This window comes from Hyla sarda, chromosome 6 (genome assembly GCF_029499605.1).
Source record: "Hyla sarda isolate aHylSar1 chromosome 6, aHylSar1.hap1, whole genome shotgun sequence".
Classification (NCBI taxonomy): domain Eukaryota; kingdom Metazoa; phylum Chordata; class Amphibia; order Anura; family Hylidae; genus Hyla; species Hyla sarda.
Window position 1 is genome coordinate 59671649 of NC_079194.1, and position 13131 is coordinate 59684779.

Below are 13131 nucleotides of genomic sequence, written 5' to 3' on the forward strand. Positions count from 1 at the left end.
CCATCGTCATTTGCTGCAGAGAACACTCTACCATAGCCTGAACGGAGGTGTCTGATTTCTCCCCTCTGGATTTCTTCATTGACATTGTGTTTGCATTCCAATATTGTCTTCATATAGTCACCCCTGTTTGCAGCTTGCTCCATTGGCATGGCCTTAGGGGGGGGGGGATCTGCCTTGTTCTGGCGGCTCTCTCCTTGGTGCGTTCCTCTGTTTCCCCCTCTGAGACTGTGGTAATGGCTGGGAAATTTGTCCAATGTGTGTTTTCCCTGTCCTCTCCTCGTTCGTTGGCCTCCGCTTTGACCTTTTTAGGTCATTGGTTTGTTTTTGGATCTGTTGTGTCTCTGTTTTGTTTTTCTTGTGTTCTGTCCGGTCTACATGTGTCTCTCTTGTGCTTCTTCCTTTTTCCTTGCTTTCCTCCCTTCTGGCTGATCCTGTTCCTTCTGATCCTGAGTGGCTTCTTTGGCAGTCTAAGTGAGTACTACACCACATTGGCTTTGTCTCTTCCTTTAGCTTCCCCATGGCTAAGTGTGTCTCTTTTGAATGTGAAGGGCCTTTACTCCCCACTGAAATGGCGCTTGCTACAGCGGGAGCTGGTATCCCTGCGTGCTGATATTGTTTACCTTCAGGAGACGCACTTTGACCATTCGGGCTCTTTCCAATTCCTTCACCACTTGTACCCCCTGTCTTTTGTAGCCTCCTCTGATCGGAAGGTCGCCGAGGTGGCTATACTTGTCTCTCGCTCATGTCCACTTCAGGTCTCCTCGACCTATGCGGATCCCATGGGGCGCTTTGTGATAGTTGAGGGTTCTCTGGGGGTAGACAGCTTCTCATCTGTAACCTATATGCACCTAACACCTCTCAAATCCCCTTTCTCCGAAAGGTTCGGCTTCACAAGTACTCTCCGTCTGCATGGCTTCTAGTGGGGAATTTTAATCTAATCTTTTCTCCTACTATGGACTGCCACTCTACTGTAGCTGCTCCTCCGTCTTCTGCTCAACTGTGTTCCGACGCTTAGTCTGTGCCTTTTCCCTCTATGACCTTTTGGCGCATTAATCATCCCACTGATCGTTCCTTTTTCTTTCTTTTTCTCACTCTCTCACAAACTCCATACTTGCATAGATTACTTCTTTGGCAACCTCCCCATGGTACGGATACTCTCGGATGCTTCTCTGGAACCTATCTCTTGGTCTGATCATAGTACTGTTCTGCTTTCTTTTTCTCCTTTCTCCTCCTTTCCCAGACATTTTTATTGGCCTCTCAGTGATTCTGACTCGATTCAACAGTGCATTTCCGAATATTTTACCCATAATGATGGTTCTGTGGCTTTGCAAGCTGTGCACTGGGAAGCTCATAAATCGGTTGTGCAGGGCCATTGTATTGCCTTAGGCTCCAGATTGAAACGTGATGCTGTGGCTCGTTCCCGGGAGCTTTGGGTACAGATCGCTGGTCTTGAGTCCCTCTTACTGTCTTCCCCCTCCCTGTCGGTGCTGAGGATGCTGGTCGCTGCTCGGTCTCAATTGGCTAATTTGGCTCTCTGTAAAGTAGAGCGTCAACTGCTTTATGCTAAGCACCGTTTCTATGAAAAGGGTACTAAAGCCCATCCTATGTTGGCCCGGCGCTTAAGAGACCGTGTGGTTGCTCAATCACCCTCTGCCCTGAAGGATCCCTCGGGGATACATCACTACCACCCTGACACGATCTTTAATATTTTCCTTGATTACTATTCTAAGCTCTACTCCCTTCCCTCTCAACTCCCGTCTGGTTGGGACGAGCGCGCTGCGGTGTTGGACTCTTATTTGTCTCTATGTAGCCTGCCGACTCTCTCGGCATCCGATGCATTGAACGCTCCTGTTACTCATGAGGAGTTGTCTGAAGTGCTTAAATGGGCACTGTCACCAACCCCCTTTTTTTTTTTTTTTTTTTAATTAAAATAGTGTATTTTATATTTGAAAACCGGCCACTAGGGGGTCTACCTCCTAGTGGCTGGCGGCAGCCTGCCGTGACATCACCACTGAATTAGGACCGATGCCGGCTGGGCAATCGGTCCTAATTCAGTCAGCCTGTGCTCGCTCCCTGCCTGTCAATCAAACACGCAGGAGCGAGTGCTGTTAATGCCGGGGCTGCACTCATTGGCTGCCTGGCCTCACAGCTGCCTCATTGGCTGCCTGCCCCCGACATGTACAGAGTGGAGGCAGCGCGGGACTGAGTCTCAATGCTGTGCTGATGCTCCGGCACTGTACATGTCCTGTACAGGTAAGTGATGTCTTATTTCACTTATCCGTACTTTGTTTGGGTCCCGGGTCTCAGCGGTGAGCACAGCAGGTGGGCGATGCTCCTATACTCTTCCTCCCTGGATAACACTACACTGCTAAACAGGGAGGAAGAGCCCCCGAAGCAGCCTGCCGTGCTATTGGCCGCTCATCTATGCGCTCTTCCTACAGGAGCGCAGCATAGATGAGGTGAGGGCTGAAGTCGGCATCCAGCAGGAGTCAGTGACTTCACGCCTGCTGGGGAAGTCTACTTCCGGCAAACTACAGCCGGCAGTGGAAGATCAGCTCTTTATAAGGTAGAAAAACAATTTTAAAAGGCAGGGAGGGGGTTAGGGATAGTTTAGCAATAGGTAGGGATAGAAAAAAAAATATAGATTGTGGGAGCTACTCTTAAAGTCCCTCCCTGCGGGGCTCTCTCCCGGGCCGGATGGTTTCACCTACTTTATAGTAGAAGACCTTCTCTGTTCTTCTTCCTAGGCTTATTTTCAATTATTCTCTGGGGGATCGGATCCCATAGTCCATGCTTCACTCCTTGATTACTTTGATCCCTATACCGGGCAAGGATCCTCACGATTGTTCCAGCTATAGGCCCATTGCTCTTCTTAACTCCGATCCAAAGCTTTTCTCCAAAGTCCTGGCGACACACCTTTCCTGTTTCCTTCCCTCTCTTGTGCATAAAGGTCAGGTGTGATTTATTCCCTGTCATCAAGGAGATGATAATACCAGACGAGTGGTGGGCCTTGTGGACTTGATCAATTGGAGATCTGACCAGGCCTTTCTCCTTAGTTTAGATGCTGAAAAGGCCTTTGATAGACTGGGGTGGCCTCTTCTTTTTGCAACCCTGCAGAAGTTTGGGATTACGGGCAACTTTCTCACAGCGCTGCGGGGTCTCTACTCATTCTCTTAAGCTTCCTCATGCTACCTCCTCTACTTTCCCCCTCTTTAATGGAACTAGACCGGGTTGTCCTCTGTGCCCCCTGATTTTTGCTGTCTGTATTGAGGCTCTTGCAGCTGTGTTTCGGGGGGACCCGGACATCTTGGGTGTAAAACTTTGATAGAAAGTTTAAGATTTGTTTGTTTGCAGATGATGTCCTCCTTACTCTTACCAACTCCTTGGTTTCCCTCCCTAATCTGTACCGGGTCCTTCACTCTTATGGTGTGGTCTCAGCATACAAATTGAACCTCTCCAAAACTGAAGCACTGCCCCTGAATCTGTCTGTCTACCCTTCTGCGAGCACACTATTCTTTCAAATGGTCACCTTCTGCAGTTACCTGGGAGTACTTTTATCCCCTCCTACTCTTCCCTTTACACCTCCTAATTTTCACTCTCTCTTCCGCGACTTGAGGGCTCTTATGGAGAAGTGGTGGTCCCAATATATCTTGTTTTTTGGCCGTATTGCCGGTCAAGATGACTATTTTACGTAAATGACTTAACTATTTTGAGACCCTCCTGGTCAGAGTTCCACTTTCTGTTCTTCGCTCTTTTCAATCTGATATTTTATTTAATCTGGGATGGTAAGAGACATCGGCTTTTGATGTCAGTGATGTTGGCTAGTAGATATCTGGGGGGGACTGGGAGTACCTGATGTAACCAAATACTACTGGGATGCCCATTTACACAATTTAGCTGCATGGTCTATGTATCATGCTATAGCCGGTGGATGGAGCTGGAGAAGCTGTGGTTAGCTGTATGTCTTTTTTTTTCGTTATATCTGGGAATATTGCTCTAGGAAGTTTAACCTCTACTCCTTTCTCCCCTCTCCAGTCTTTTCTTTATCATCCTGCTTTTCCCTCAGGTTTGACTTCGGGAATAGTCCGGGAGTGGGGTTCTCGGGGACTTTTCTGTTGGGCTGATGTGATCGACCCCCTTTCCCGAACCCTTTTTATGTCCTTTGACCAACTGGTATCTCACTGGCATCTCCCTTCGTCTGAGGGGCTCCACTACCAGCAGCTCCGTCATTATATGTCCTCTAGGCAGGGGGTCCCTTACTGTGTCCTTGCTCATGAGTTTTGAGCGACTGTCAGAGTGGACCCCAGAGGAAGGGACTTCTTTCTGATATCTATTCTGTCCTTCTCATGTCCCCAGGTGGTGTGGCCCCGTCACATCGCTGGGAGGAAGCCCTCTAGAATACTATTACTCTCCCCCCAGTGGCAGGTGATTTGGGAACGTGCCTCTAATGCATCCATTTGCACGGCCTACAAGGAAACCCAGTTCACAATGCTAATTGGATGGTATCATACCCCTGAGCTATTGAATAAGCAGAATCCCGCCATCCCTCCCAGTGTTGGCGCTGTAGGGTAGGCCTATACTGTTTTCAACATCTTTTGGTCATTTCCTCTTATAGTGAACTACTGGGGAATGGTACAGAGTTTGTTTTGCGCGGTAGTGGGTATTTCTGTCCCTCTTCATCCCCTAACCTCCTTACTCCATCTTTCCTTTCGTGCCCTGCCAAAGAAGCCGTTCAAATTATTCATGCATGTAGTTCTGGCAGCAAAAATGCTTATTGCAAAGTACTGGACTTGTCGCTCGTATCCGTTAGATCTGCTGCCTTGAATCTCTTACTGCCTCTTTGATACTGTACCTCTGTTTCTCTGTTTGGGAGCCATGGGATCATTACATCGATCAGCGGCCTCCTTGTTTCTGAGTCTCTTATGATTTCTTTGTGTTTTTCTATGTGTACTTGTCCTCTATGATCTAATTTTCTGGTTTTAGTATATGGTTTGTCCCCCTTCCATCCTCACTCTAATACGCATTGGAGCTTAGTTGCTCCTGTGAAGGCCCTGCCTGGGGCCTGCTGGGGGAGGGTGCGGGCTCTGGTGTAAAACTGCTATATATTGCTTGTTGTGATGCATGTTTCACATTTTTGGCTGTTGGGTCTGTACATTATTAGTTATTCATGTCTTATTTTTCTGTAATGTTAAAATACTTTAATAAAAGTTTACAGTTGAAAAATAAATGAGGAAAGTTGCAGAAGCTATAAAATGCTTTGGGGTTGTATATACCCTCATTGTGTGGTCTTAACCACTTTTTATTTATTTCTTTTCTTGGCAGATTAGAGAACCCATGTAAACATCGAAAAAATCCTTGTGATTGTGCCAGCCCAAAGAGCCTGGTGGCATGGAGGAAAAGGAGAGATGCGGAGAGAGATTCCTGTCCTAAAGGTTTAATCCCCCCGTGCTGGATCTATTGTCGCACTTGCCCAGGATAACTGCTCCGGGTCGTTCTAAGAGAACCCAGCACTGTACATTGTTTTTGTCTTTTTTTCTTTTCTTACCTGTATAATGAAGCATGGGATATAAGTCACATGAGCCATACTAGGACCTCCGGTCTGCTGTCACCGTAAAGGGCTTTTCTCAGACATCCTCAGCATTATTGTTGTTTGGGCCCAACTTTTCTGTACAGCCATGAGCTGTGTACCATGGAAAGGAGATAAGGCAAAATCTGGAAGTGAGTCTCAGGAGCCTCTGCCAGCCCACATCTACCATGAGAAGCAGCGCCGGGAGCTCTGCGCCCTCCATGCCTTGAACAATGTCTTCCAGGATGCTGGAGCATTCACTCGGGAAGCCCTTCAGGAAATATTCCAGAGGTGAGATGCTTGGGAGGACTCTATGATGTCCATATTGTCCTGTGTTTCCCAACCGGGGTGCTTCCATGGCTGTCTGGGCATGCTGAGAGTTGTAGTTTTGCGGTAGCTGGAGACACACTGGTTTGGAAACACTACTATAAGGACACATGCTGTAGTGTGCTACTTTTGCAGTGTGTGTGTATGTATGTATATATGTATATATATGTGTGTGTGTGTGTGTGTGTGTGTGTATATATATGTATATATATATATATATATATATATATATATATATATATATATATATATATATATATATATATATATATATATATATATATATAAATTACACACACACACAGTGTTATAAAGTGAGTGCTGGAGCTGCACTCTTATCGCTAATGGTGGACACCAGTGATCATAATATTGGCCGACATTAACCTTTCAGACGTTATCATTGTTGATCACAGCATCTATTGGGGAAATTGTCAGCTGCAGGTGGGCTCTTTGGACCCCATGTGATCGCAGCAGTCCAATAGGTGCAAATGGTGACCAGAGGTCTCTTACCCTACTCTGGTATGCAGGATGTACATATTGTTTAAAAAAAATATAAAAGTGTAATTTTTTTTTTTTAAATATCCCTGCCCCACTAATAAAACTTTTTTGAGTTATTTCCCTCTGAGTTATGTACAGCCTCCCTCCTGGCTACACCCGGAAGCGGCCTCAGCGCAGTTATGAAGCCTGTTATGAAGCCGCTCTGAGGCCCCTTCCGGGTGTAGCCAGGAGTGAGACTGTACATGCGCTGTAAACACGATTACAGAGCGGGGAGGAGGGGGAGAGGCGGAGAGAGGCAGTGAATAATGATTTGCCGGGCCGAGAACCAAAGAAACAGCGCTTGACGTCACAGTGCCCGAAGACTGAATCGTAACCCCGCCCGTGCCACTTACTGCTAATTTGCATATTCAGAAAGGAGATATCAGACGAACGGATCCAGGCATTGTTTTTCTCAGCCTCACCCGCATTACCAGGCAGTACCACTGGTTTGTGCTGGTGACTATTCTCACAGTTTTCCTTTTTTAGGGGTTGCGTAGCGAAAAAAAAGGAACTATCCAATCTACTGAAAAGGGGATGTCTGATCGTGGGATGACTTGTGATCAACTGAACGGACCCCTGCTCTCTGAGTGCATGCTGGGTATGGTGCACGCTCCACTCATTTCTAATAGAAGCGCCATAGTACAGCACCCGGGTCTCTTCTGCACTTCCATAGAGTATGAATGGAGCATGTGCCGTCCCCAGCGTGCTCAGGAGATCACGGGGGTCCAGTGACTTGCACAATTGCGGTAAAATGGCACCATTTTTTCCCCCCTACAGATACTGTGCAATGCTATGCATCTCCATGGTAACCAACAACAAACAAACCATATGTAGTCCGATCCTGCAATCCTACTTCCTTTCATTTTTCTCCTTCTCAACATACATTTTGTTATATTATGATATTTGAGACCAATAGAAGATAGTATGACTGCAGGATCAGTGTGTAGCAGCAGTTGCGTTACTCTGTATTGCTTTGTAGAACTTTTAATCACTTTTTACCCCCTCTGACCTGTTTATTATGTATACTTGCTTTAGCACTGTACTTTTATCATTTACATTAAGCATTTTTCCTTTTATGTTTGCGATTCTTTGCAGGTTGTCCCCCAATACATTGGTGACGCCACACAAGAAAAACATGTTGGGAAATGGAAACTACGATGTAAATGTTATTATGGCTGCATTGCAGACAAAGGGTTATGAGGCCGTTTGGTGGGATAAGAGAAGGTAAGGCTACATACACACTGCCAATGTGCTCTGCCCCCCCCCCTTTTTTTTTCTCTTTAGTCCTTTTTAAAAAAAAATTATTTTTTTTTGTGGCGCGTGCGCGCACCCTGAACGTGTCAGTGTACAATGGACACCATCAGGTACCAACGACATTGAATTAGTGTTGGGCGGTATACCGGTTCATACCGAATACCAAACATTTTTTTCTTGCACGATATGACTTTTGCACATACCGCAATACTGGTTGGGCCCCTCTTCCCCTCGAATGAGTGAATTATCTGCCGCAGCACACTGTCCCCACATCGGGGAACTGATCATATGTGACCCACGAGCGCTGTTCTGCTTTTCTTATGTCCCCCAATGAATTATCAGCTGCACTGTCCCCACATCATGTCACCCGCAAGCGCTCCTCTGCTCATCCTCCTATGAGTTTCGGGCCACCAGCGCTAGAAATCTGTACTGTACTACAAATAACATTTCCCGGGATGCAAAAATAAACAAAATAAACTTTCTCGCCTGCCGACGTTCCCCGTTTCTGGCTTCACGGTCTCTCCGCTGTGGTCCTGGTATTGGGAACGTCACCGAGCCGTCAGCCTATCACTGGACACAGCGATGTCCCGCCTCGGCCGCTGATGGGCTGAGCCCACGGTCATGTAAGGAGCAGACCAGCTTCATACATGACTGTGCGCTCAGCCTATTACCGGCCGCAGCAATGTCCCGCCCCGGCCGATGATAGGCTGGCGGCTCTATGACTTTCCCGTCCCAAGGAAACAGCAAGTGGACCACAGCGCAGGACAGTGAAGACGGTACCAGAGCCCGGGAAACGTTATTTTTAGTACAGTACAGATTTCTACCACGGGCGGCCGGCAACTCGTAGGAGGATGAGCAGAGGAGCGCTTGCGGTGACATGATGTGGGGACAGCGCAGCTGATAATTCATTGGGGGGGGGGGGAGGGGTGTTGGAAGAGAAGCGGCGCCCAGGACACCTATAGTTCACTAAATACTTAGATGCTAGTAGAACGTGAATGGGTAGGTATAGATAGTAATTAGATATGCTATATCAATTTGTAAAGCTGAATCGAAAGGAATAAAAGTGAAGAAAGATGTACAAAGAAAAAAAAAAGTACAGTATAGAGAATTACAAAGATCATGGTGACTGAAGGTAAAGTTCACTGGGGCATTAAAATAAAATTAAAGCTTTATTAGGAGGCCCTTGCGGCAGCCCAAGTGTATCCAGGGTTATATATAAAATAATACAAATAAATGACCTAACATAACAACCACCTGTTTTGTAAATATGAGCACGCAATTTCTAGGTCAGGGGAAAAAACCAATAAGTGGCTTCTGATGGGTGCTATTCACCGTATGGCTATATCAGCCGTATTAGTCCATATGCGAGGGATGCTAAATATTTGAATATGCCCCTTTTATTATAAACAATAATGTTAGAGAAAACGCGTTTCTTTTCAATATTGTTACATAGAATCAGCTCTAGTCTCTACTACAGATTGATACGTATCTGCTGCAGTGGGATAATGTATTGTAGTCCTGAACGGCAAAAGTTCTGGCACTATGCACCACTCGCCGTTCTGGCTGCCTTTGGGGCTGCTCACTAAACTATTGACAGTGGCATTTAAATAGTTAAAGTAGCAGCTCTGAGATGGCTCTCTGCCGGCTATTAGCGGTGGCTCTGGGCTGCTTTCGGTTGCCGCGGGCCTTTAGGTATAGAGAGGGCCCGAGTACCTAGTCCTCTCTATCTTAATTGGGCGCATGATGTACATGTATGTCATGTGGAGATTTAGGGTCTATTCACACGTACAGTATTCTGTGCAGATTTCAATGTAAACTGACTGAACACAGCTTCAGATTCTGCTCACTAAATCTGCGCAGAATATTGTACGTGTGAATAGACCCTTAAAGGAGTACTCGGGTGGAATTATTATATATATATTTTTTCTTTTAAATCAACTGGTGCTAAAAAGTTAAGCGGATTTGTAAATTAAAATTTTTTAATCATTCCAGTACTTATTAGCTGCTGAATAATACACAGGAAGTTCTTTTCTTTTCTTTTTGGATTTCTTTTTTGTCTGTCCACAGTGCTCTCTGCTGACACCTCTGTCCATTTTAGGAACTGTCCAGAGCAGCATATCTTTGTTATGGAATTTTCTCCTGCTCTGGACAGTACCTGACATGGACAGAGGTGTCAGCAGAGAGCACTGTGGACAGAAAGAGAAGAAATCAAAAAGAAAATAATTTTCTCCTGTAGTATACAGCCACTAATAAGTACTGGAAGGATTAAGATTAAGATATTTTTAATAGAAGTAATTTACAAATCTGTTTTAACTTTCTGGCACCAGTTGATTTTGGGGGGAAAAAAAAAATCCAATGGGGTGAAAGGGTAGATTCATGTATGATTATGCTGCAGCGCGTCCTTAGTAACACATAGGAGGCAATGGGCGGCGGCTCACCATATATATGTGTGTGTGTGTGTGTGTGTTGTGTGTGTGTAAAATATATATATATATATATATATATATATACACATACACATACACATACACACACACAGGTCCATAAATATTGGGACAGCGACACAATTCTAGCATTTTTGGCTCTATACACCACCACAATGGTGTGTTATTTCCTCATTATCCCAATTACAATGAGCAGATAAAAGGTCCAGAGTTTATTTCAAGTGGGCTATTTGCATTTGGAATCTGTTGCTGTCCACTCTCAAGATGAGATCCAAAGAGCTGTCACTGTCAGTGAAGCAAGCCATCATTAGGCTGAAAAAAAAAAAAAAAATCAGAGATAGCCAAAACTGTTTGGAACGCTCTTAAAATGATGGAACGCACCGGTGAGCTCCGCAACACCAAAAGACCTGGAAGACCAAGGAAAACTGTGGTGGATGAGCGAAGAGTTCTTTCCCTGGTGAAGAAAACCCCCTTCACAACAGTTGGGCAAATGAAGAACACTCTCCAGGAGGTAGGTGTATGTGTGTCAGTCAACAATCTAGAGAAGACTTCACCAGAGTGAATACAGAGGGTTCACCACAAGATGGAAACCATTGGTGAGCCTCAAAAACGGGAAGGCCAGATTAGAGTTTGCCAAACGACATCTAAAAAAGCCTTCACAGTTCTGGAACAACATCCTATGGACAGATGAGACCAAGATCAACTTGTACCAGAGTGATTGGAAGAGAAGAGTCTGAGAAGGAACATGATCCTAAGCATACACCTCATCAGTGAAGCGTGGTGGTGGTGGTAGTGTCATGCATAGTGGGCATGTATGGTGCCAATGGAACTGCTTCTCTTGTATTTATGATGATGTGACTGCTGACAGAAGGATGAATTCTGAAGTGTTTCGGGAATATTATCTGCTACTATTCATCAAAATGCTTCAGAACTCATTGGAGGGCATTTCACAGTGCAGATGGACAATAACCCAAAGCAAACTGCAAAAGCAACCAGAGAGTTTAAGGGAAAGAAGTGGAATGTTATGCAATGTCCAAGTCAATCACCTGACCTGAATCCGATTTTAGCATTTCACTTGCTGAAGACAAAACTGAAGGGAAAATGCCCCAAGAACAAGCAGGAACTGAAGTCGTTGCAGTAGAGGCCTGGAAGAGCATCACCAGGGATGAAACCCAGCAATGTACGCTGATGTCTATGCGTTCCAGACTTCAGGCTGTAATTGACTGCAAAAGATTTTGCAACCAAGTATTAAAAAGTGAAAGTTTGATTTAAGATTATTATTCTGTCCCATTACTTTTGGGCCCTTAACAAGTGGGAGGCACATATGCAAACTGTTGTAATTCATACACCATTCACCTGATTTGGATGAAAATACCCTAAAATTAAGCTGACAGTCTGCAATTAAAGCACATCTTGTTTGTTTCATTTCAAATCCATTGTGGTGGTGTATAGAGCCAAAAATGTGAGAATTGTCTGTCCCAATATTTATGTACCTGACTGTATAATATATATATATATATTCACAAAATTCCATCAGAGCAGCACATCCAAAGGAATTAGAGAGGTGCCAGCAGCAAGGTAGCCTGGTCCAGGCAGTCACATATCCAATGTAGTAATCCGCAGCACTCAAGGAGTAAGGTGCAAAATTAAGGTGCTTTATTCCATACTAATACAGAGCAACGTTTCAGCTGCCATGCAGCCTTTCTCAAGCATCATGCATGGCAGCTGAAACGTTGCTCTGTATTAGTATGGAATAAAGCACCTTCATTTGCACCTTACTCCTTGAGTGCTGCGGATTACTACATTGGATATATATATAATATATGATATGATATTCACATCCAGATAAATAGTGGTAGGTGCAAGCAGGTCTATGGAGCCCCGGTCCAGGGCCCAAAAGCATATCAGAAAAAATTACGACCATAGGACACTGAACTATCCTAAAAAGAGGTGGTTATTTCATGAACAAAAGTGCAAGTGCGACGTTTCAGTGTTCTCACAACACCATTCTCAAGCTTGAGAATGGTGTTGTGAGAACACCAAAACGTCGCACTTGCACTTCTGTTCATGGAATGTGGCACCTCTTTTTTTGGATACTTCAGTGTGCTGCGGTCGTCCTTATTTTTTCTGGATAGATATATAGTTATAGATGGACGAAATAGAATGCAGCACACCACTGTTGCAGTCAAAACAAATATATTTATTCCATAGCGTGCAGAGGACTATGTTTCACCGGTCTCACACCGGCTTTATCAAGTGTGTAAGACCGGTGAAACGTAGTCCTCTGCACGCTATGGAATAAATATATTTGTTTTGACTGCAACAGTGGTGTGCTGCATTCTATTTCGCCTATTTGGATTTAGGAACCGGTGGACCCAGGCTCCAATTATGCGAGCACCCCATACTGACTATCACCTGATTCTACTTGATGTGCTGCTTCTATTTGGATTTTATTTTTAGATATAGAGAGATATATATCTCTGTCTCTCTCTGTGTGTCTCTCTCTCTCTGTGTGTCTCTCTCTCTCTGTGTGTCTCTCTCTCTCTGTGTGTCTCTCTCTCTCTGTGTGTCTCTCTCTCTCTGTGTGTGTCTCTCTCTCTCTGTGTGTGTCTCTCTCTCTCTGTGTGTGTCTCTCTCTCTCTGTGTGTGTGTCTCTCTCTCTCTGTGTGTGTCTCTCTCTCTCTGTGTGTGTCTCTCTCTCTCTCTGTGTGTGTCTCTCTCTCTCTGTGTGTGTCTCTCTCTCTCTGTGTGTGTCTCTCTCTCTCTGTGTGTGTCTCTCTCTCTCTGTGTGTCTCTCTCTCTCTGTGTGTCTCTCTCTCTCTGTGTGTCTCTCTCTCTCTGTGTGTCTCTCTCTCTCTCTGTGTCTCTCTCTCTCTCTGTGTGTGTCTCTCTCTCTCTCTCTGTGTGTGTGTCTCTCTCTCTCTCTGTGTGTGTGTCTCTCTGTCTCTGTGTGTGTGTCTCTCTGTCTCTCTCTCTGTCTCTGTCTCTCTCTGTCTCTCTCTA

The 13131-nt window shown here is 45.2% G+C and overlaps 1 protein-coding gene across 2 annotated transcripts in view; it reads left to right on the forward strand.

The window, feature by feature from the left end:
• JOSD1 (Josephin domain containing 1) overlaps positions 1 to 13131 on the forward strand; it is a 31589-nt gene that overhangs the window by 3682 nt on the left and 14776 nt on the right. For both annotated transcript variants that reach the window (XM_056523862.1, XM_056523861.1), the window contains exons 2-3: positions 5323 to 5857; positions 7526 to 7654. In XM_056523862.1, coding sequence (XP_056379837.1) covers positions 5676 to 5857; positions 7526 to 7654 — 311 coding nt within the window. In that variant the 5' untranslated portion in view covers positions 5323 to 5675. The remainder of the gene's footprint in view (positions 1 to 5322; positions 5858 to 7525; positions 7655 to 13131) is intronic.